We start from the raw sequence: 25,072 nt of genomic DNA, 5'->3' as shown, positions 1-25,072 counted from the left end.
AGTAAAAGGCTGGATTACTCAGCTAAGTAAAACACGTTCGGAAAATTTCAAGAACTTTCCTTTCTCTCACTCATGTATTTAAATGTGTTGAAAACCTCAGAAGGAAAAATAATCTAATTTTATTAGTCATCTAATCAAACTGATGTTTCCTGTTTTATTGAGATAAAATTGATACGTAACATTGTATTGGTTTCAGATGTACAGCATGCCAATGTCATATATATCTTGTAAAATGATCACCACAGTAAGTTTAGTCAACATCCATTCCTTACGTGGTTACAGTTTGTGTGTGTGTGTGTGTGATGAGAAGTTTTTAATGTAATCCTATTTTAAAGGAACTTTTGGAAATTATTTATTTCTGGCTGTGGTGGGTCTTTGTTGCTGCATGGGCTTTTCTTTAGTTGGGAAGAGCAGGGACTACTCTCTAGTCTCACTGGAGTGGCTTCTCTTGTTGTAGAGCACAGCCCTGGGCTTCAGGAGTTGTGGTTCCCGGGCTCTAGAGCACAGGCTCAGTTTTTGTGGTTCATAGGCTTAGTTGCCCCAAGGCATGTGTGATCTTCGTGGACCAGAGATAGAACCCATGTCTCCTGCATTGCCAGTCAGATTCTTTACTACTGAGTCACCAGGGAAGCCTGAGAATTCTTGAGATTTACTCTCTTTGCAACTTTCAACTCGGTATTGTCAGCTATAGTCACCCTGCTGTACCTTATGTCCTCAGAACTTACGTATGTAATAACCAGAAGTGTGTGCCTTCAAGAATCTTCAACCACACTTCTCAGACTGCTTGTTCTGTCCACTCTCCTTCCTGTAATTTGGCCAATACACAGGAAACTTGGTTTTTCATCAGAGCTCTGCTACCAGCCTGTGCTTCCAACAAAGTCACTTAAGTGTGATTCATCATGGTTTTTTCTTTTATGAAATGTTTAGAGTCAAGCCCAGTTTTACCTCTGGTGTACATAACAAATGTAAGCATTAACTCTCCACATCTCTGAGTGAATAAGTCACATCCCAGTGCATCCACTCAGGTTAAAGCCACCATTGTCTTAGCCGGGAGCTGCAGTGAAGCGAAACCAGGTACGGAGCAGAGTTTTCATCCAGATCTACAGTCTATCAGCATACAACGCCAATAATAATAATAAGAAATTCTGACTCACCTAAGACTTAGAAAGCAAGTGATTTATTCTCTGATACCTGGAAAGAGGAAAAGACCTGCATCACCTCAGAGAACACACCCCTTTTATCCTGTCCTTCATTAGAGCCTAGAACTGAGCAGAGCTTGCCGTCCTGTAACAGTCTAGTATTTAAAAACACTTTTCAGATGAAAACCCATGTGACATTGGGAAGGTTTTATTTTTGGAATTGCTCAAGTCTTGGTAGCCTCTGCTCACAAAACAGTTAATGGAGGCAATAGTATCCCTGTATTGAGCTTGGAGCCTAGGTGAGGGGTGACAGACAGTGATAGAGATGCTAACTGAGGGATGCAGGGAGGGAGTCTTAATAATCACATGATGGGACCTAACTTGTTCGTTTCACTGGTGGCTCAGATGGTAAAGAATCTGCCTGCAATGCAGGAGACCTGGATTCGATCCCTGGGTCAAGAAGATCCCCTGGAGGAGGGCATGGCAACCCACCAGTGTTCTTGCCTAGGCAAGCCCTATGGACAGGGGAGCCTGGCGGGTGAGAGTCCATGGGGTTCCGAAGAATCGGACACGACTGAGCAACTAAGCACAGCTGGTTTGCTAACATAAGAGACACAAGTCAGGGAATTTCTGTTGTTCAGTTGCTGCTGCTGCTAAGTCGCTGCAGTCGAGTCCGACTCTGTGCAACCCCATAGATGGCAGCCCACCAGGCTCCCCCGTCCCTGGGATTCTCCAGGCAAGAACACTGGAGTGGGTTGCCATTTCCTTCTCCGATGCATGAAAGTGAAAAGTGAAAGTGAAGTCGCTCAATGATGTCTGATTCTTCGTGACCCCATGGACTGCAGCCCACCAGGCTCCTCCATCCATGGGATTTTCCAGGCAAGAACACTAGAGTGGGTTGCCATTTCCTTCTCCAAGGCATGAAAGTGAAAAGTGAAAGTGAAGTCGCTCAGTTGTGTCCAACTCTGCAACCCCATGGACTGCAGCACGCCAGGCTTCCCCATCCCTCACTATCTCCCAGAGTTTGTTCAAACTCACGCCCATTGAGTTGGTGATGCTATCCAACCATCTCACCCTCTGTTGCTGCCTTCTCCTGCCCTCAGTGTTTCCCAGCATCACTCTTTTCCAATGAGTTGACTCTTTGCATCAGGTAGCCAAAGTTTTGGAGCTTCAGCGTCATTCCTTCCAATGAATATTCAGAATTGATTTCCTTTAGGATTGACTGGTTTGATCTCCTCACTGTCCAAGGGACTCTCAAGAGTCTCCTGCAGCACCACAGTTCGAAAGCATCAATTCTCTGGTGCTTAGCCTTCTCTATGGTCCAACTCTCACATCCGTACAGACTACCGTACATGATTTATATTTTAATATAAGACTAAAGATAAACTATGGGGCTTCCCTGGTGACTCAGTGGTAAAAAATCCATCTGCCAATGCAGGAGACATGGGTTTGATCCTTGGGTGGGGAAGATTCCCCTGGAGAAGGAAGTGGCAACCCACTCCAGTATTCTTACCTGGGAAATCCCATGGACAGAGGAGCCTGGTAGGCTACAGTCCATGGAGTCACAAAGAGTTGGACACAATTTAGCAGCTGAACAACAAAAAATAAACTAGAAGTAACACAGAAGAGTGTTTTGATGTACAAGTGTTTAAAGAATCCAGGATGCCACTCTTGGTTGTGGGACAGCAGTCACAGTGAGCTGGCACAGATGTGGAAAGCCTGAGCAATTAGCTATCGACTGCATTACCACATGTGAATGTGGTTCTAGATTCAGGCGGCCCTGCCTGCTGACACACCTTTGTTTCTTGGCCTTGCATCTCAGGCTTTCAGCTCCTCCTCTTCCTGATGTCACAGACTGGCAACAGCACAGGTCTCCAGTTAACCCCTAACTGAGCAGGTCACTGTGCTGTAACATTGACACAGGTGACCTGCCACCAACAAGCCAAGTATGGAGAGGGTTCTAGTAGTTTTAATGAGTCTGATTGTGCCTGTAAGGAAGCATAACCTTTTGTAAGTGAAATACACACTCACCCAACCTCCTCTTAGGATTTCAGACTGGATCTGACAAGAGCCAAGAGACTACAGTTGTTCTGTAGTCTGTTTGTAGTTATAAAAGAGCTCTTTTTCGTTTGTTCTGGTGCCTCTGGCCTGTACATGGATTGAACATTCTGCTGTGGTCTTGTGTTTCACCTCTTCAGATACCTCAGTTGTCTGCTGATGTCTAGATATCAGAAGATATCAGATCCTTTCATCAGGAACTTTTATTTTTAATATTTAAGGAATTTGTGAATTAGGAAATCCTGCTGTACTAATTGAAGGACAGAAATACTGTCTCTAATTAAATTGGGATCTTTATATGGTGGATTTTCATGAAAACTATTATAATTAGTCATGCTTATAGCCTGATGAAGAGAAGTGTTAGTCGCTCAGCTGTGTCCAACTCTTTCAACCCCCGGACAGTAACCCACCAGGCTCCTCCGCCCATGGAATTCTCCAAGCAAGAATACTAGAGTCTGATGCCATGCCCTTCTCCAGGGGATCTTCCCAACCCAGAGATCGAACCTGGGTCTCCTGCATTGCAGGCAGATTCTTTACCAACTGAGCCACTAGGGAAGGCTGATAGCCAGTCACTAACCTCAGTGTTGACATTTCAAGATAATATTTCATCATGATCAGAATTTGCAAATTGGTGGGGTGTTTTTTTCTCATTGTTGTATTTGCCAGTCTAACAACCAGATGTTACACAGATGTCATCTAAGGATGTGCAAATAGCAGAAAGAGCACCTTTAGTATCTCTCTGCACTGTAGATTCAAGTTAGCTTTCCAGAAGGACAACCAGCTAGTGTTTTTATCCAAACTTCTCTTAGTAGAGACTCTCTTGCTCAACAAACCTAATAAGGGAAATGTGAAAAGAATAAAAATAATTTCTGGATTTACTTTCCTACTGAGTATAGAGATAGAATTGAAGCAGTGCTGTCCTTTAAGGAGACTAAGAAACAATTCAGGTCAGATAAGAAATATTTATATTACACTTGACAAAGTACTGGATTATTTTCCAAGTTATAAATAAATATATAACTTTTAAAATAGCTTTTTCTTAGCAAAGCAGCTCAACCTGGCACCCTTTACTTAATCTAGTAAGACTTTCACCAGGAATCTGAAAACTCACCCTAAGCCAGAAACAAAATTCTATTAGTAGCTGAAACCAGACATAATCGTTGAAAGGTTGCACTGGGCGGCTGAATGACGTGATCTTTCCAGTGAGCTCACAAACTCACTTTTTTTCTGTGTACTGTTCAACTTGAAGTTTGTTTGCCTTGTTAGGAATATTCTTGGATTGATACAGATGAAAAGCTGTTCTTTTGTGACTGTTAAATGGGCTTTTTCGGCCATGAAATGAAATTTAATATACCATGAGAGTGAAAGTTCTATTGAACCTTACAGCCAATAAACCATATGGAAAGTATCATGAAGTCATTTTAAAAAAAAGAAAAAAGCACCAGAGGGCTTTTTATTTCAATGTAACAGTATCCAGTTCAATTCATTCATGAGTGAGGCTATAATTTTTATGGCCAGTGACTATGAGAAGATGATCAAAGCTGCTTCTTTTTGAGAATACAAAACCAGGGGAATGTTGTTCCTCAAGTTATCTCCAGTCTAGCCTTTTTGATTATATGCTTAGCTTTACTGCTTATAGAGATATCGTTTTAACACAAAAGATCATTTGAAAATACATCATTTTTAAAGTGACAGAAAATACCAATAAAAGTAAGTTCATTAATGTGACATAATAAACATTGAAGGCCCATTCTTAAAATCACTATGATCTAATACTGCTATGTTTCCACACAGTATTTTGCATTTGACTTTCCTGAAAGTCAGTGATACAGTTTTAGGCAGCAGTAGTCTTCAGCACCATAGTAATTTTAACTGGCTAAAATTCTAAAAGTCATGCATTAACAAGAAGACATATTTTATTAGGTATTTTTTATTTCCATTTACATGTATATCTAATATTTCCAACTTCAGTGATTCTTAAAAGTCAGCATTCCGTTTGATGGTATTTTCAAATTTTAGGAATTTCTACTCAATTCATAGGTTGTAGTTATAGAAGTTTGTGGAAGGTTAGGTAATATAATCTTTAAATAGTTTTTTGTTTGACCTAACATGTAAGTATTGCTTTTTTAATGAGGGCTTCCCTAGTAGCTCAGTTGGTAAAGAATCCACCTGCAATGCAGAGGACCCTGGTTCAATTCATGGGTCGGGAAGATCCACTGGAGAAGGGATAAGCTTCCCACTCCAGGATTCTTGGGCTTCTCTGGTGGCTCAGCTGGTAAAGAATCCACCTGCAATGTGGGAGACCTGGGTTCTATGCCTGGGTTGGGAAGATCCCCTGGAGAAAAGAATGGCCACTCACTTCAGTATTCTGGCCTGGAGAATTCCATGGACTGTATAGTCCATGAGGTCATGAGGTGACAAAGAGTTGGACAGGACTGAGTGACTTTCACTTCACATACCATGAGGGCTTCCCTGGTGGCTCAGATGGTAAAGAATCCACCTGCAATGTAGGAGACCTGGGTTCAATCCCTGGGTTGGGAAGGTCCCTTGGAGAAGGGAACGGCTACCCACTCCAGTATTCTTGCCTAGAGAAGTCCGTGGATAGAGGAGCTTGGTGGGCTACAGTCCATGGGGTCACAAAGAGTCAGACACGACTGAGCGACTTTCCTGTTCACTTTCACATACCATGAAGTTCATCATTTTGTGCAATTCAGTGAGTATTCACAAAGCTGTACAATATCCACTACTAATTCCAGACACTGCCGGTTAATAGCACTTTAAAAGATAGAGTGAGTAGATTTTGATCTACTTTTTTTCCAAATCTTTATCTTCTGGAGTTTTTATTTTACCAGAAAACCATGCCTTTTTTTCCTTGGTTAAGGTAACTGGGTCATTTCAGTTTTAGCTGGGAAGTTTTGATTGCCTGCACAAATCTGGGTATGTAATGAACATATATAACGATGATCATGAGAATACTGCATATGAAATTGCCTGTTTGGTCTCATGAGTAAAACCAAAATTCAAGATACTTAATGGACTGTGGAACCTTCAGAGGAAGGAAAATGCTTACCCATGAGTCAAGCCAAATTCTGATTCACAAATGGCCGAGTGGCAGCATTCCCTGCACTCTTCGTGCTATTTTTTATCAGGATTGTTTTTTATCAGGTGGTTTTTAACAGAATTGCCTACCCTCCTCCCTTTGGTCTTCAAGAAAATAAAATGCCTTTCAGACAGATGAGGGATTCTTCTCATTCACTCAGTGAAGAGGTTTACTTTAAATCAGTATCATTAAAGTACAATTTATATACAATAAGCTACATGGGATTAAAATCTATGATTTGATGAATTTTGACAAATTTGCACACCCATGTCAGCATCACCACCATCCAGATCCAGAATGTTTCCATAATCCTTAGGAGTTTGCTGAGGCCCTGTGCAGGCCCATAGCACCACCTGGGGCCTCGAGCAACTATTGATCTGTGTGGAGGTTAATTCCCAGTTTCTAGACTTTTATATAAATGGAAGCCACATAGGGTGTACTCTTTTGTGTCTGATTTTCACTGAGCATAGTACATTTGAGGCAGTATCCATTTATTATTAATCAGTAACTCATTCATCTTTATTGTTGAGTAGAATTCCATTTAATGTATATACTGTAAAGAGTTGGACACAGTTGAGCGAATGAACCACACCAGCGACCACAATGTGCTTATTAATACTTAGTTACCTTTAAATGGTCTTTGGGTCAAAACAGAATGTTTGAGCACAATTTTGACCAACGCAAGTCTTTTTTTTTTTCTTATTCTTTTTAAGATTCTTTCCCATTATAGCTTATTATAAGATGCTGAATATAGTTCCATGTGCTATACAGTAGATCCTTGTATTTTTATGTGTATTATTTAATACATATAGTAATGTATATCTCCAATCCCAAGCTTTTATTATCCCCTCCTCCCTTCTCGTTTTGGTAACCATAAGTTTGTTTTCTGTATTTTTGAGTAACCAGCACAAGTCTTGATTTTCATAGGTCATGCTAACAATTATACTAATGTATATTATATAAGGTGTTGTGATAATAGCTTACAGATAGACAGACACAGTGCTTTTTAACTTTCAAGTGCAAGTGATTGTACTTGAGACTATGCATTATACAAAGAAGAATAAGGCAGGTTTTTATTTTGGGGCTTTTCTGTCACGTTTCAGATGCACTAGTTTTAACCTTAACCCTAGCACATGGGCAATAATAATAATAGTTCATCCTTCTGTATAGTACCTATTGAGTGCAGGCACTGTTCTTAATAGTTGAATCATATCAACTCACCTAATTTTCACATCAGCATCATGGGATCAGTAGGTACTCTTATGCCCCACTTCACATACAAGGAAGCAACTTGTCGAAAGTCACACAGTACATGATGGGGTTGGGACTCAGCACAGACCATCCATCTCCTGGAGTCTTGCTGTTAACCACTATACTCAAGGCCTCCGTAGTTTTTTGGTCAGAGAAGCCGAACTTGGGAGATTTAGTAAGATGTACCAAAGGTGGTGTAGTTGGGCTTAATGTCCTGATTCAAATCCTGGTTTGATTGACTTCAAAGTTCAAGCTCTAGTTGACTTGAGAAGGGAAATGTATGAGAATAACCAGGATGGCTTTTGTTAGGTACCCAGGAACTAAAGAACAGCAAAAGAGCTATGTAAGAGTGAAACCTCTATCACTTCTTATAGGAGTGATCAGGGAAAGTGTGGTGGAATAAATGAACCTGGTACTACGGGTAGAATTTCTTTGACAAGAGGTGGCTTGGTTAGTCTGAGAAGGGTGTGTGTGTGTTTGTGATGTGGTGGTGGTGGTAGTGTTCAGACGCTGAGTCATGTCTGAGTCTTTGTGACACCATGGACTGCAGCATGCCAGACTCCTCTATCTTCCACTATCTCCCAGAGTTAACCCAAATTCACATCCACCGAGTCAGTGATACTGTCTAACCATCTCATCCTATGCTGCCTGCTTCTCCTTTTGCTTTGAACCTTTTCTGGCATCAGGGTCTTTTCCAGTGAATCAGTTCTTCGCATCAGGTGGCCAAAGTATTGGAGCTTCAGCATCAGTCCTTCCAGTGAATATTCAGGGTTGATTTCCTTTAGGATTGACCAGTTTGATCTCCTTGCAGAGTCTTCTCCAGCACAATTTGAAAGCATCAATTCTTTGGCGCTCAGCTTTCCTTATGATCCAACTCTCATATCCAGATGTGACTACTGGAAAAACCGTAGTCTTATCAGAAGATAAATCAGAACATAATTGATTTCACATCCCCAGCAGCATCCCTGGTTAACATAAACATTTGAGGAGAAAGACCAGCCTATGAGGGACACAGAGAAAGGATATCTAAAGAATTCAGAGGAGAAAAAGTGGGGGATGGAAGGAATTGGGTAGAAAAAGGAATCAGCAGTAGTGTTTCACTGCAGCTAAGAATTCCAAAAAGAAAAGTGCTGAGAGATGGCCGCCAGATTTGTTGTTTAGGAAGTCACTGGGCTTCTAGGGGCCCAGTTTTTTAGTGATGACACAAGGTCAGATTGCAGGTGGTTGAAGAAAGAGTTGGAGAGGAAGGGCAAGACTGAAAGTGTAGATCACTCACTGGAGAACTAAGGATGAGAAGGGAGTAGAAAGAAAGCAGTAGTCAGAGATGGAAGTGTGGTGAAGGCTAAGATGAAAAGTTCTAAGTGAGCACAAGAGCCAGGAGAGCAGGGCAAGGGAGACTGACCTTTGCGGAGTGAAGAGCTGATTGATGATTCAAGGTCCCAGAGGAGGCAGGGAAAGATGCATCCACGTGTAAATGTCCACTCAGTGGATGTGGCATGCACAGTTGGGATGTGTGTGTGTGCTCAGTTCAGTTCAGTCGCTCAGTCGTGTCTGACTCTTTGCGACCCCATGAATCGCAGCACGCCAGGCCTCCCTGTCCATCACCAACTCCCAGAGTTCACTCAGACTCATGTCCATCGAGTCAGTGATGCCATCCAGCCATCTCATCCTCTGTCGTCCCTTTCTCCTCCTGCCCTCAATCCCTCCCAGCATCAGAGTCTTTTCCAATGAGTCAACTCTTCACATGAGGTGGCCAAAGTACTGGAGTTTCAGCTTCAGCATCAATCCTTCCAATGAATATTCAGGGCTGATCTCCTTTAGGATGGACTGGTTGGATCTCCTTGCAGTCCAAGGGACTCTCAAGAGTCTTCTCCAACACCACAGTTCAAAAGCATCAATATTTCGGTGCTCAGCCTTCTTCACAGTCCAACTCTCACATCCATACATGACCACAGGAAAAACCATAGCCTTGACTAGACGAACCTTTGTTGGCAAAGTAATGTCTCTGCTTTTGAGTATGCTATCTAGGTTGGTCATAACTTTCCTTCCAAGGAGTAAGCGTCTTTTAATTTCATGGCTGCAGTCGCCATCTGCAGTGATTTTGGCGCCCCAAAAAATAAAGTCTGACACTGTTTCCACTGTTTCCCCATCTATTTCCCATGAAGTGATGGGACCGGATTGTGTCCAACTCTTTGTGACCCCATGGACTGTAGCCTACTAGGCTCCTCCCTCCATGGGATTCTCCAGACAGGAGTACTGGAGTGGGTTGCCATTTCCTATTCCAAGGGATCTTCCCAACACAGGGATTGAACCCATGTCTCCTGCATTGGCAGGTGGGTTCTTTACCACTGTGCCACCTGGGAAGCCCCTGCACAGTTGGGATATGTTGGGACAAAAAAAGTCAAAATACCAACAAAATAGAATGTAAGCCAGAAAAAGATGAGAGAAGGTAGCATCTTAAATTTCTTGGTAGCTGCCGTAGTTTAAGGAGAAGGCAATGGCACCCCACTCCAGTACTCTTGCCTGGAAAATCCCATGGGCGGAGGAGCCTGGTGGGCTGCAGTCCATGGAGTCACGAAGAGTCAGACATCACTGAGCGACTTCACTTTCACTTTTCACTTTCATGCATTGGAGAAGGAAATGGCAACCCACTCCAGTATTCTTGCCTGGAGAATCCCAGGGACGGGGGAGCCTGGTGGACTGCCGTCTATGGGGTTGCACAGAGTCGGACACGACTGAAGCGACTTACCAACAGCAGCAGCCATAGTTTTTTTTGTTTTTTTTAAGCCTGTGGGAGCTTCTCTTTTGTTCAATTAAAATGAATATTAACTTTGTAAATAATTTTAATTGAGGTTTCCCTTCTGATGTTCAAATAATGGATTTGTCCTAGAAACTGTTAGGTTTGTTGGAGAAACTGACTCCTCTGAAATGTGCAAAGCCAGCTGCAAATAGGACAGATTCTCTCAAGAGTTTTTTAATTTCTAGAACAAATGCAAAATATTCCTCCAGATTTGAATCTACCTTCTCATTTCACATCCCAGGGTACCAGGCAGCATCTTACTTGCTGGTGAAAAGTGGAAGTGTTAGTTGCTCAGTTGTGTCCAACTCTTTTGGGACCCTATGGATTGTAGCCCACCAGGCTCCTCTTTCCGTGGGATTCTCCAGGCAAGAATACTAGAGTGGGCTTCCATTACTTGCTGGTACCTGTAGCTGATTTGAGATGTTCTCTATCATTTTCTTGATCTCAGGATTTTTCTCAATATTTTGTTTAAGAATCAGCATGTATTGTCTTATTTCAAGAAATCCATTTAGTAACTGAATAGAATGAAAGGAAACCCAGTTTCATCTGTTCCTGTAAGCCCCTTTTCTTCCGAGGAGCAAGCACTTTTAATTGACTGCAGCCATGAAATTGAAAGATGCTTGCTCCTTGGAAGATAAGTTATGACCAACCTAGACAACATATTAAAAGGCAGAGACATTACTTTACCAATAAGGTCCATCTAATCAAAGCTATGGTTTTTCCAGTAGTCATGTATGGATGTGACAGTTGGACTATAAAGAAAGCTGAGTGCCAAAGAATTGATGGTTTTGAATGGTGGTGTTGGAGAAGACTCTTGAGAGTCCCTTGGACAGCAAGGAGATCCAACCAGTCCATCCTAAAGGAAATCAGTCCTGAATATTCATTGGAAGGACTGATGCTGAAGCTGAAACTTCACTCCTTTGGCCACCTGATACAAAGAGCTGACTCATTTGAAAAGACCCTGATGCTGGGAAAGATTGAAGGCGGGAGGAGAAGGGGATGACAGAGGATGAGGTGGTTGGATGCATCACTGTCTCAATGGACATGAGTTTGAGTAAACTCCAGGAGTTGGCAATGGACAGGGAGGCCTGGCGTGCTGCAGTCCATGGGGTCGCAAAGAGTTGGACACAACTGAGTGACTGAACTGAACTAAAGCCCCTTCTTCCATTAGATCTGAATGGTTTTAATTAGTGCTTATGAATTCTTATTAGCGAGCTAATCAGGTTGGCATGAAGTAATGCTCATTTTTACCTGTGGATGAACTGAGGGCTGATTCTTCCACTAGAAGTTCAGTGATCCCTGCAGGCATCAAGATACAGAGGTTATCTTCAAGGTGACTCCAAGCCCTGGGTCCCTGATTGCCCCTCGTGTAGGGAGAGACTTCTGTGGGCGAAATGGCCAATATTCTGAACTGGAGCTTCTTGGGCTTGTGCCTTAGGTATGTTTCCAAGGTTGGGTCAAAGTTGGCACAAATAATATCTAGTGGAAACAAAAAGCGTGTCAGAGATGAGGATGTTTTGAACCCTGTTTTCTGTGGTTCAGCCTGAGGAGAGTGCCTGCCGCTGCAGGTGGTGGTTCTAGATGAAATGCTTGAGCAGCATTCTCTGCTCTGAAGGGGCCAGCTCACTGCTCATTACTGCCCCCACCCCGCCATCCCGTGTTCTTGTAAAGGAAAGAAATCCCAGCTGCAGAAGTTCAGCTCTGAAAATTTTCTGTTAACTACTTCAGTCAGTTCAGTTTAGTCGCTCAGTCATGTGTGATTCTTTTCGACCCCATGGACTGCAGCACGCCAGGCCTCCCTGTCCATCACCAACTCCCGGAGTTTACTCAAACTCATATCCATTGAGTCGGTGATGCCATCCAACCATCTCATCCTCTGTTGTCCCCTTCTCTTGCCTTCAATCTTTCCCAGCATCAGGATCTTTTCCAGTGAGTCAGTTCTTCACATCAGGTGGCAAAAGAATTAGAGTTTCAGCTTCAGCATCACTTCTTCCAATGAATACTTTCAGGACCAATTTCCTTTAGGACGGACTGGTTGGATCTCCTTGCTGTCCAAGGGACTCTCAAGAGTCTTCTCCAACACCACCATTCAAAACCATCAACTCTTTGGCACTCAGCTTTCTTTATAGTCCAACTCTCACATCCATACATGACTACTGGAAAAACCATAGCTCTGACTAGATGGACCTTTGTTGGAAAAGTAGTCTCTGCTTTTTAATATGCTATCTAGGTTGGTTGTGACTTTTCTTCCAAGGAGCAAGCATCTTTTAATTTCATGGCTGTAGTCACTATCTGCAGTGATTTTGGAGCCCAAAAATAAAGTCTGTCACTGGTGAAAATGAAAGTTGCTCAGTTGTGTCCGACTCTTGGTGACCCCTTTGGAATTCTCCAGGCCAGAATACTGGAATGGGTAGCCTTTCCCTTCTCAAGGGGATCTTCCCAACCCAGGGATCGAATCCAGGTCTCTTGCATTTGTGGGCGAATTCTTTACCAGCTGAGCCACAAGGGAAGCCCAAGAATACTGAAGTGGGTAACCTATCCCTTCTCCTCAGATCTTCCTGACCCAGAAATCGAACTGGGGTCTTCTGCATTGCAAGCGGATTCTTTACCTACTGAGCTATCAGGGAAGAATACACATATGTATTATAAAATCTCACTGATGATGACATCAAAATCCTAAGTCAGTGATGCATAAATGTGTTGTTATACAAACATACTACAGCTTCAAGACTGGAGAAGTTTGGTGTTTGTTGTTCTTTTTTAAAATTTTGGTTGTTTTTTTAGCATCCTACCATTAAAAGGGTTCCTCTAAATTACATAATGAGAATTAAAGTTGTAACAATGTTATATTTTTTTTAAGAGAAAGGGATAATTACCCTTTATAATGTTTCTTTTCTCCTTTTTGTGATGCAGCTTTCTAATTATACTTGGAAGCTTCCAGGAAGCTAAAATTAAAGGTTTAATTAATGTTAGTGGGGTGGGTGTTGCCCCAGGAAAAGAGGTGGAACTTAGTTTCAGCTCCTGCACATTATGAAAGAGGTTACACATCTTAATTTTGTCTAGTTCTAGTAATAATGGTATTGAAAGGAATTTCAATAATAGTAATAACTCTCAATTATTGAGTACTCTGTGTCATTCATCTTGCATTTCTGTGAGGTAGGTTGGCATCATGTATCCTTACATTACCTAAAAGTTAACTGAAGCTTAGAGAAGTTAAGTGAGATCCACTGAGGGACCTCGGAGTCAAAGTCAAATCTCTCACAACCCACAGTCCATGCACTGAACTGTTACATGATAATTAAAAGACATTAAAATAGCATCTCGTAAGCAAGGTTGGTGACATATTTAACAAATTTAATACGTTCATATTAACTCCAGTGGCATGCTGAGTGGCATGTTTATTGAAATATCTCTTAAGATTAGTAATAATTGGTAACATTTGAAATTAGCCAAGTCCTACCTATGTGGGGCACATTGGGGATTTTGGGGGGCCACTAAAAGTTCAGAAGTATAAAGTTATTTACTAAATAAGCCCCTTGTATCCCCGAAATAAACCACCTTTTGGTAAAGGAGACTCTAGACTTGTCTCACTGCCATGTCTGCGTCACTGCTATTGCCATCTTTTCTCTTGCTTACAGATTACAGAGAGGTCCAGTGTGGAAAGACTGTAAAATGAAAATGTAGTTAGCGTGCACTGAAACTGTTTGGAAATGGAGGTAGAAGTCAGTGGCCTTTTTAGGCAGGTATGGACACAGAGAGCTTTTAGAGTTCGTGTTTTCTTAAGAGAGGGAGAGGTTGGAACATCCTGAGGTGTGAGAAGCACAAACAGAGACCTTTCTCTTTCCCTTTGGAAGTGCTCGAAACCCCTACTGGTTTCTTCGTGACAGGCGAAATCCTCTTGGATGGGTCAGGACAGCAGTGCTCTTTGATTCAAGGGAAGCAAACTTGAAGAAAAGCCCACCGTGCAGGCTGAGAAGGGCAGCTTGCTTTTTCACATGGCAGGCGAGATGCTCGCCACCCAGATCCTGCCTAGAAATGGGAAGAAATGAAGGGGGTTTCCTTCTGTAGCTCCATTGGGAAAAGATAAAGAGTTGCTTCCCAGATGGCACAGTGGTAAAGAATCTGCCTACCAGTGCAGGAGACACAGAAGACTAGGGTTCGATCCCTGGGTCGGGAAGATCCCCTGGAGAAAGAAATGGCAACCCACTCCAGTATTCCTGCCTGGACAATCCCGTGGACAGAGGAGCCTGGCGGGCCATAGTCTGTGGGGTCGCAAAGAGTCAGACATGACTGAGCACATACAGCACACACACAGGGCTGGATAAGTGCTGTCGAAACCAGTTTTCAGTGCCTTATTCCATCTTAGAAAGTGAGACATTATTGAAAAAAAAATTTAATGATAACCGAAGTGATACATCATGATACCCTGTTTTTAGTTTTTGTTTTTTTTTTATGGAAAATTTCAAACATGGACTAAAGTGGGAAGACTGTGTAACGAACACTGTGATCATCTCAGCAGTTACCCACTCATGGCCCATTTGTTACACCCCCAGCACCCCTCCCCAGAAGTATTTGCAGGAAACACTAGAAACCATTTCATTCAGTCTCTAAGTGTGTCTCTAAAAGATTGATTCTTTTTTGAACAAGACCATTGCAACACCTAAAAAGTTAAAAATCATCCCATAACATTATCAGATATCTAATGTGTTCAAATCACTGATGGTCTCATGAATCTCGTACTTTCTCTTAAAGGATTATTTGCATCAGAATCCAGATCAAATCCACATAGTGCAATAGCCTTTTTTAAAAAATCAATAGGCTCCACCTCCATTTCTCTTTGCACCTTTTTATTGAAGCAGTGCCTTTCTTCAGTTTCTTTCCGTCTGGATCTTGCCAGTTGCATCCCTGTGATTTAGTGTAACATATTCCTCTTACTCCTTCTCTAACTCCCGTGTTTCCTAAAAATTGGAAATGTATCTAAAGACTTGGTTAGATTCAGGATTTTTGTTTGTTTTGTTTGGGTCAAGACTGTTTCATAATATTTGCTTCCATCAGGAGGGACAGCATCCATTTTGCTTTCTTTGTCCTGTCTGCAATCCCTCATGTTCAGTGCTGAGTCTCTTGATGTTTTGGGTTTGTTCAGCCCTTCTGTTCACTGTCAACCCAGTGAGTTGGAGCTTCTGGGAAAGGTCAAGTTATAGGCTAAGGTCTCCCAGCTTTGGACCACTAAGAAGTTTCTGGAATTTGTCACCCCCACAGTTTTGAGTTTTTTAGAATGATTTTTGAAAAACAAAAGTGTAATTCAATTCAATTAATGAACCTTTAGTAAATAAGTAAATTTGCACCAAAATACAGGACAAAGACAATTTTTAAAAGCATACAAAGCACACTGTTCTTACTGAACAAATGAGTCCATTATTTTGAGCCTCCTCCTTCATAGTCAGTTTCTACTTGTTCTATAAGTACCTGTTATTTAATCTGTGTTAATCTAGTTTTTCTGCCTGCCATGCAGGAGACCTGGGTTCGATCCCTGGTTTGGGAAGATCCCCTGGAGGAGGAAATGGCAACCTACTCCAGTATTCTTGCCTGGAGAACCCCATGGAAAGAGGAGCCTGGTGGGCCACAGTCCATGGGGTCTCAAAGAGCTGGACACGACTGAGCAACTAAGCACAATCTCATTTTACTGCTTATTTGTTGCTCTTTGAGAACTACTTGGTCTCGACTGTGTACACCTTGGATTCTTACAGACCTTAGATGGCATGTGCTGATCTGCGAGAGAATCTTAAGCAGAACCATGCCTCTGCAGTTCTCTTTTCTCAAGTGGGCATGAGCCCATTGGACTGCTCTGTGTTCAGATGACTCTTCTGAGCTTGAGCAAGTTTGTTTCCCTTCTTGCTTTCATTCTCCTCTCCCTTCCTTTGTTCTCTTTTTCTTTCTTCCTTTTCTTTGTACTTTTTAGCCAGTATGAAGCTGTCTTTCCCAGGTCTACTTTTTAACCTCTTGACACTGATAAAGTCTATGCTGATGCAAAGATAACTTCGGAAATGTCAAAAAGTAAACTTGATTCTCTGTGTCCAGAGCAATCTTTCCAAATGCATAGGGATACATTCATCTAATCAAAGTGTGTGTGTGTTCAGTCATGTCCGACTCTTTGCAACCCCATGGACTGTAGCCCTCCAGGCTCCTCTGTCCATGGAATTTTCCAGGTAAGAATACTGGAGCAGGTTGCCATTTCCTACTCAAGGGGATCTTCCCGACCCAGGGATTGAACCTGCATCTCCTGCATTGCCAGGCAGATTGTTTTAACACTGCACCACCTGGGGATGACTATATTCATCTAAGAAACCTTACTGAAAAGTTTCAGCTCTGTACTAGGAGTGTAGGGAGACAGATAAGTTACAACACTGGAAATGCTGGCCAGAATAGATGCAAACTAAGTGCCATGTGACAACAGATGACTCTACTTGGGGAAAGTGGGGAATAGCTTAATCCTGGAAGTGACATTTAAACTAAGTCTTCAAACACTGTGATTAAGACAGCATATTTGTGTAAGAACAGTTCGGGAGAACTCAGTATACAGATATGTTGTTTTACTGGGGCATGGAACGCAAGTAATGGGCTGATGGACTTGACTTAGGAGTATAGCAGTAACTTAACAGAATTAATATCTTCTGTGTTTAGGGTGTAAGTCTTTTGTGGTTGAGAATTTCTTAAAAATATCTGACATTAACGGGGTCCTCAAAATAGTAGTGAAGATTGAACAACACTTATTGTTGCAGAATTGTACACTTAAAAATCATTAAAACGGTCAATCTTGTGTCATACGTATTTTGCCACAGTGAAAAGTATATTAAAAAGTTTATTACAAGAAAACAGACACATGCCAGTAAGAGGATCTCTTAGTTGGAGAAACTGGACATCCTCAGCCTAGAGATATGATTGATTAATTTGGCATTTGTCTAGCCATTGCCAAGCCACGCCCTGCCCTGTGACTTTAAGTGCTGGGAAAAAGAGAGGGTCCTACATTTCTGCAGCTTAGAATAGTCACTAGGGGTGGCCATCAGCTGATCACTCTTGGTTGTGTATTTGTACAGGGTAATTCTGTTGATACATTGTGATGTGAGTTTACTCTGTGGTAAGTGCCATGAAAGGGTACATACGCAGAGCTTTGCAGGCATGTGGGGGTGTGGAGCAGGTGTTAGGAGAGGACTCAGTGAAAGGCCTCCCTGAGGAAGTGACAGTAGCTGAGATTTGACTGGTGAATGAGTCTAGGTAATACTCAGCATTTCAGCTTCTTATCCCCCCTGGCAGGAACACTGTGCTGGTCAGCATCCCCACCTAAGTCTCATTTGACACCTTGTGAGCCCTCCATTACTGTTGGGTGATGAGTAAATAAAACAAGGAATAGAAATGTTTCTACAGGGTTTGTTCCAAAGATGTCTATGGAACCTGGCCCTACCTGTTTTCACTTCTTTGGTTTCACATTTGTATTTTGTTTTACAAAGGGCTTCAGATGATATTAAAACATAGGAAATGCTTCACAATTTATTTGCTGAATTTGTGCTCTCATACGGTCAACTGACTCTGTCTCTTTATTTGTTCTTTGTTCTCAGTTTCATTTTGATATCTGCTCTTCCACCTGTGTGTTCAAGATAATATACTCTGAAGAGAAAATGTTTATTAGCCCTTAAGAACACAGCAGTCTCTTCATTTATGATGAGTCTGCATTTTGAAGCTGTGTATTTTGCAAATGAGACAGAGCAGTTAATTCACACCGTTCTGGATTAAGCTTCGTGTACCCAGACTGAGCCCATCTTTTTAAGAACAGAGACCCTGGGGGCTGAGGGTGGGGCACACCTCCGCCTTAGGCGTGTATAGACATACATATGGATATGGCGAAGAAGACTGGAGAAATGAGACAAGGGAAGGGTCTTTGTGGTCAGCAAAATGTGAACGGACTCTTTCCAGAACATCTACCTTGGCTCAAGTAAAGCTTTAATTTTTGATATAGAACTTTTTACATGGTTTCTAATCTTAAACCAAATTTGGGTCGGCGTTAGCTTCCATATCTGTGTCAAAGAACATTAAGGATAAATAGTTATAAAATGCCCTCCTGAAAGGTCAGTGAAGTCTTCCTAATGTAAACAAAGACATCACGGTTAGGAAAATTTGTTTGTGTGGACCTTTGTCACTACCCAGATTATTCTTGCTGAGATTTGGATGCGTTACAAGTCAAAAGATCACGCTCAGAATTCAGCACCTACACTAGTAACTCTGACTAGTAGGCTGTCCCTAAACACCGGACCAATAGTTAGGCCTACGGTGAGTCCCCTACATACAAACTTTCAAAGATGTGAACATGCCCTTGTACACCAGCTGGTGTACTGTAATACTGTACTTTTCAAGGTTATGTAAGATTTAAAATGTTTCCTTTATTTTCTGTTTGTTTTTTATGTACATGTTATTTGCGTGACAAGTATTATAAACCTATTATAGTACAGTACTATATAGCCGATTATGTTATTTGGGTACCTAGGCTAACTTTATTGAATTTATGAACGCTCTCTTGGGATGGAACTCATTCATATGTAGGGGACTTAATGTATTTTGTTTCTAAATCTTGGGACCTGAAATGGTGTGTCACTTTCAACTTTTTATTATCTGTGAAGTTCTGAGATAGGTACTAAAATTTCAAATAAATTCCCTAATTTGTATCATGTGATTTTCATTGAAATACATAGGGCCAGTTACTACTTCAGATTTGAATGTCTTGATCAAATATGTGAAGATGAATAGCAAAAATCCCGGTGGTGGTGATCAAACACTATACTTTAAGGTTTGAATAGTAAAGAAGAGTTTCTTATTTGAAAACTGTCATCTCTGTCTCCCATAAAGGAAGAAATAGATGAGAAAAAATTTAACAATAATGGCCTTTCTTTTGAAATATATAAGAGCCTCTGGTAATTTTTCTTACATGTTTTTCTTTCTAGGAAAAGCCATTGACAAAATCTCTACAACGTGGAGAAGACCCCCAGTTTGATCAAGTATGTAATATGTATTATATTCTGGTTTTTACTTATTTCAAAATATACAAAGCTAAGGGCTGAGGACTCACTATGGCGTGTAGATGAACTTCCACAAGGAGGAGGCAGGGGTGTGAACCTAGGAGCTAAGTCCTGCAGCTTTTATAGTGACAGCTTATAGTAGCCATTCAACAAATGCCTGTTGGTTTGAAGTGCTGAAGTAATATGAGTAGGTCCTCAATTGGTTGTTTGTGGGATCTTTGTGTATAAGAATTAAAGGAACTGAGAAAAGATGAAGCAACTTCCATTCAAAAACTTTTTGAGATTCTTCTGAATAAATGGTACCATTGATGACCAGATCTCTGCACTAGAGCTTACGTATGTTTGCATCCAATATTCTGTTGTGCTTGACATGGCACTAGGCTCTGGAGAGATGAAATTTAGGACAAGTTTTAGCCTTTCAAGAATTCACAATCCTGTGAGAGAGAAACCACCTAAACAGTAATACAAACAAGTGTGGTAACTTAGAGTCTCATTAGAGAAAGTGATAAATGAGTAAAACAGGTCCTTTGAAAAATAGATCAGGACTGGTTAAAGGACTTCTGGCTCTAAACATAGATGATAAACATAGGAAACGAGGATCTTACATATTCTGGTTGAGTCACTTCAGGAGGGCTTTATGTCTGTTTAGAACAGTGAATAATGGTATCAGAGGAGGCTGGAGATGTGTGTGTGGTGTTTCCTAAACTTCTGTAGTTAATGACGAAGAAGACAGCATGTTCTTTAAAAACCTCGCTTGGTGCCAGTGGAGGAGACAAAGTCCTGCTGGATGCTCAGTGGGCTGGTCTAATACAGTGGGGGTTTTATATTGTCTTATGGACAACACATGCAGAGTACACTTTCTGTAGCTTTGAAATTGCCTTTAATGTGGCGTCTAGAGAAAAATTCTTTGGCTGTTAAGGTCCAGATGTGTTTGACCCAAAAATGTAAGGACTGACTATTGAGACAGAATCCCCCATTTTCTATTTTACAAGCTGTTCCTTGAGTGAGATCTCACAAGTCTGCACTCATAGCCAGTCTTGGAAGGCTGGCGTGGCCCTGGCTTTGCACTCTGTCGCTGGCAGAACTGGCTATTTCCTGGAACACTGGTGGAGTGGAGCGTGGGCTTCGTCTCTCTGGGTCATGGAGCTTCCTCTCATCTCACATTATCCCTAGTTGCTGTCACCTGCTTCTCCTTGGGCGGTCAGGGACCTGGAGTGAGTGAGTGGGGTCATCCCTTGGGGATTATAGTCATAGCAAGTGTGGCTCTTTCTGTTCTCTTTAAGAATGTGAATATTATCTGTCTTCCACAATTTTTCACTCTATTTTATCTTCTTTGTCTCTATCCTCTTAGATTATCACTCTGTGTTCCTCAAAAAAATTGTGCTTTCCCCCCCCTCCAGCTTAATGTACTTCTTTCTTTTTTTTCTCCTGGAGAAGAATACTTTTTGCATTCTAACATTCCATATAGTAGTTATTCCCAATAATTTGGCTTAAACACAATTTCTCATTTATTATTCAGCACTCTATTTCTGCATTTCAGCATTGTGGGAAAGAGATAGACTTTGGAATTAGATGGACCCGGGTTTAAATCCCAACTTTGCTGCTTAATTAGCTATAACACTTATAACCCTGCTACTCAAAATGTTGCAATGCAGATTCTCTGCCCTGGCCGCATACACTGAGGCAGACTCTACAGCTTAAGGAGACCCCCAGGTGACCGCCACACACATTGACACTCGAGAACCATGCTTGTAAAACAGATAAATAGATGAAAATGTGTGCTCAGTCATGTCCAACTCTTCGTGACCCTATGGACCGTAGCCCACCAGGATCCTCTGTCTGTGGGATTCTCCAGGCAAGAATACTAGAGTGGGTTACCATTTTATTCTCCAGGGATCAAACCCACGTCTCCTGCATTTCCTGCCTTGTTAGGAGGATTCTTTACCACTAGCACCACCTAGGAAACCTGTAACACATCTCTCTGTATTAAAGACATTTCTGGAGTGAACCTATAGTGAGATAGTCACTGAGAACTTTCAAATAAGGCACATAAGATTATCCTCTGAGAACCAACCCACAAAATCTGTCTCATTTGAAAGAGATAGCACAACTCCCAGGCCAGAAGGAAACTTGACTGGAGTTGGTTCCCCTGTGGGTTCAGTGGGGGGAAAAAAAAAATGTCAGCCAAATCACCTTTGAAAGTGCTGGTACTGTTTTACCAGCAAATTATAAGAATTGTGGTTCTATGGCAAGGCCATGATTGTATCAAGCTCCCTTAGCATTTTGATATCAAAGGTCCAAATTCTGTAATTCCCCTTACTTCAATTCCAGGCAGAAGGATGTTAATCTAAATTCACACAGATGTCCATCTATGGAAGAAGAACATGCTAGGGACGCCTCCTTGGTGCTACCACTCCATTGAAGGAGCCTGGTGGGTTCCTTCCTTCCATCGAAGGAACTGGAGGGTTCCCAGTTCCTGCTGATGAAAAACTCCTATGTGAATGAGAATTAATAAAGACACACAAGATTTCCAACAGCATTCTGAAAACACATACTGCCACTAACTTATTTTAAATATGTAAATTACTCAGCACTTGAAAATAAATGAAAAACTGTCCTGGTAATAAAGTTCTTTATTTTAGCAAACATTTATTGAGTGTGTGTGTGTGTGTGTGTGTGTGTACATGTACACACATACACACAAAACCCTGTGTGAGACAGAGATGTAAGATGTGGTCCCTGCATTCAAGATAGGAAGGAATCTGACTGGGGAAGACCTTGATGCCAGTTGGAAGGACCTCACCATCTACATGTCAGTAGCTGAAAGATCAAAGTGGAGACTTGATGTTAAAGCCTGTGGGAACAGTGTCCATGACTAGAGAGATCCTTCAAGTTTGGAGGCATTTTGGGAGTTGGAGCATTGATAATGATTTGAGGCAAAAAGGGCTGTAACTAAAACGGAGGCAGAGAAGCAGAAAGAAAGGATGATTATAAGCAACATTATATAAGAAGAATCAATATTGATTAAGAAAAGGAGAAACAAAAAGTTCCTGTAGTTTTCAATGATGATTTGGAGTCATTTCCATTCTATTTAACAAACATCGAGTGCCCAAAGCATGCCAGGGTCTGTGCAAGGTGCTGAGTTTACAGAGCAGGAAGGGAGTTTCTACCCTCCAGGAATTCTCAATTCTAGGAGGAAGACAGATACCTGAACAAGTAGCACTACAATGTGAATAGAAGGTATGGTTCAAGTGCAGTGGAACTCAGGTAAGGGAGCAGCTAAGGATTCTAGAGGATGAGACAGAGGATGAGATGGTTGGATGGCATCCCCAACTCGATGGACATGAGTGTGAGCAAGCTCAGGGAGTTGGTGATGGACAGGGAAGCCTAGTGTGCTGCAGTCCACGGGGTCACAAAGAGTTAGACATGACTAAGCAACTGAACTGATTGAAGGATTTTAGAGGGTAAGGTGGTTGGATGGCATCCCTGAATCAATGGACATGAGTTTGAGCAAACTCAGGGAGACGATGAAGGACAGGAAAGCCAGGTGTGCTGCCGTTCACGGGATTGCAAAGAATCAGACACGACTGAGTGACTGAACAACAGCAAAGGATGCTAAAAAGAAGAGTTGCGTGTGTTACAGGACTGTGGTGAGAGCAGAAATCAGGTTTCAGGAATAAAGTGAAGCAGGAAGAGTAAGCATCGGCAGTACATGGTGGGCTGATGAAGCAGTTGGCCAGAAGAGGGACCGGTCTTGCGTGGGTCAGAGAGGGGAGAGCAGAATCAAATGAGGGCTGTGTGTGTCTATAGGACCCTCTTCTGCCACATGTAATACAAGAGCTTAAGGCTTTCTACCAGGTGTATGTCCTTTTTTTTTTTTTTTTACAAATTGTTTCCTGTGTACAGGATTATAATTTGATTTCAGTATGCACTGCAGTGCACTCAAAGTTTAGCTTCCATCTGTCATCATAAAGGTGACCCCATGTACCCTTTCTCCTGTCCACCACCTCTTCCCTGGGGTGACCACTTCTCTGCTCTCCGTATCTCCATGCTCGTTTTTGTTGGGTTTACTCATTTATTTGTGTGTGTATTCGTTCTTCATTTACATTTGGGCTCAACAGCCTTTTTCAGGATGGCTGAGGTTTCTGAGAATCATTCATGACTTCTGATAATTGGTTTTTTCAACAGATTGTTTCCGGTTCCAGAACAGTTACTATCTCAGGGTCCTATTCCCATTCACTTTAGAGTGAGCTGTGCCTACAGTGAACTCAGGGAGTCTGGAGTTGCTGCTTTTCTTGTTCGGAGCTGATGTAGGACACGCGTTGCTCAGAGGCATCTCCAGTAACCGTCTGGGAGGGGCTGTGTTCACATCTGCTGGGGGCCAGAAAAGTTGGCTTAGTTCAGGAATGCAAGCTAACAAAAGGTCCCAATGGACACCTTGATTGTTTGTGCTTGAGTATGAGATAGGTGGGTCTTTGTTCTTCCCCCACTGTGATTGTCCTGGGTGCCCACGGGGCATTGATAACAGGGCCTCCGGCCTACCCGAATGCCAGAATCTGCAAAATCTGCAGATACTCAAGTTTCTTATGTAAACTGGCATAGCATTTGCATATAACCTACACACATCCTCCCGTATACTTTAAATCATCTCTAGATTACTTATGTATTACAATGTAAATGATACATAAATAGTTATAAATAGGATTCATATCATTGCCAGAGAGTGACAAATTGAAGTTTTGCTTTTTGGAACTTAAGGAATTTTTTTCCAAATATTTTTGAACTGTGGTTGGTGGAATCTGTGGATCCAGAGGGCCGAGTCTATACCTAAAAGCAATATTTATCCGCTCTGATTAAATCTGTCATCAACTTCAGTCATTAACTTAGCCTATGATCTTATCAAAATCAAAATATTTTATGTCTGAGCTTCAGTTTCAATATTTGGAAATGGAAGAGGGGAAAAATGAAATAGGCATGTTTGAAGGTCTGTTGTGAGCCCCACACTTTATAGTGTCTCCTTTAGTCTCCATAAAAGCCCAGTAGAGAAGAATTAAATCCCATTTAGTGCTTCAAAGAAATGGCAACATGGCCAAGCTCATTGTAGCCTATAAAGGGCAGAGCTGTAACCTGAATCCAAAACCGTGTGATCTTCCAGTACACTAATGAAATTATGAAAATTCAGCTCGTGAAGATCAGTCTTCAGATAGGCTACTTTGAGTAGTTGCAGCTGTTTACAGTTCATTGTGACCTGTTCTCTACTGGTGTCATCTCTGTATGTTCCAAGTAAGTTGCTCAAACATTCTCATTAACTACTCTTGGGATTTTCTTCTAGATGGTATATGTTTATGTCCTTTTGTGGCATTTAGTTCCTTAACGTTAAAAATGCCGTCTATGGCCAAGAAACACATGGTAACATAAATCTCTTACAAATCTATAATAAAACTAAATAACTTCTTACCATCTTGGGTAACAATGATTTTCCTGCAGAAGAAGGCAGATGAAATTCTAGTGCTTCAACATTGAGTCTCATGCTGCAGTTCAGTGAAAATCTTATTTTAAATGTATAAGTGAAAAGTAAAACATGTAAGTGAGAGTAAAAACAAACTGGCTGGCTTTGGATTCACATTAGTGTTATTCGGTGTTTCTTAAATTATTCACC

At 41.7% G+C, this 25,072-nt stretch overlaps 1 protein-coding gene across 8 annotated transcripts in view; it reads left to right on the top strand.

The window, feature by feature from the left end:
- Window positions 1-25,072, top strand: part of FRY (FRY microtubule binding protein) — a 328,350-nt gene that overhangs the window by 140,847 nt on the left and 162,431 nt on the right. For all 8 annotated transcript variants that reach the window (NM_001205616.1, XM_024999814.2, XM_024999812.2 and 5 more), the window contains one exon: window positions 19,339-19,392. In NM_001205616.1, the coding sequence (NP_001192545.1) occupies window positions 19,339-19,392 (54 nt within the window). The remainder of the gene's footprint in view (window positions 1-19,338; window positions 19,393-25,072) is intronic.

This window comes from Bos taurus, chromosome 12 (genome assembly GCF_002263795.3).
Source record: "Bos taurus isolate L1 Dominette 01449 registration number 42190680 breed Hereford chromosome 12, ARS-UCD2.0, whole genome shotgun sequence".
Classification (NCBI taxonomy): Eukaryota; Metazoa; Chordata; class Mammalia; order Artiodactyla; family Bovidae; genus Bos; species Bos taurus.
Note: the sequence above shows the minus strand (reverse complement) of the source record. Positions and strands in the feature narration are given on the sequence as shown.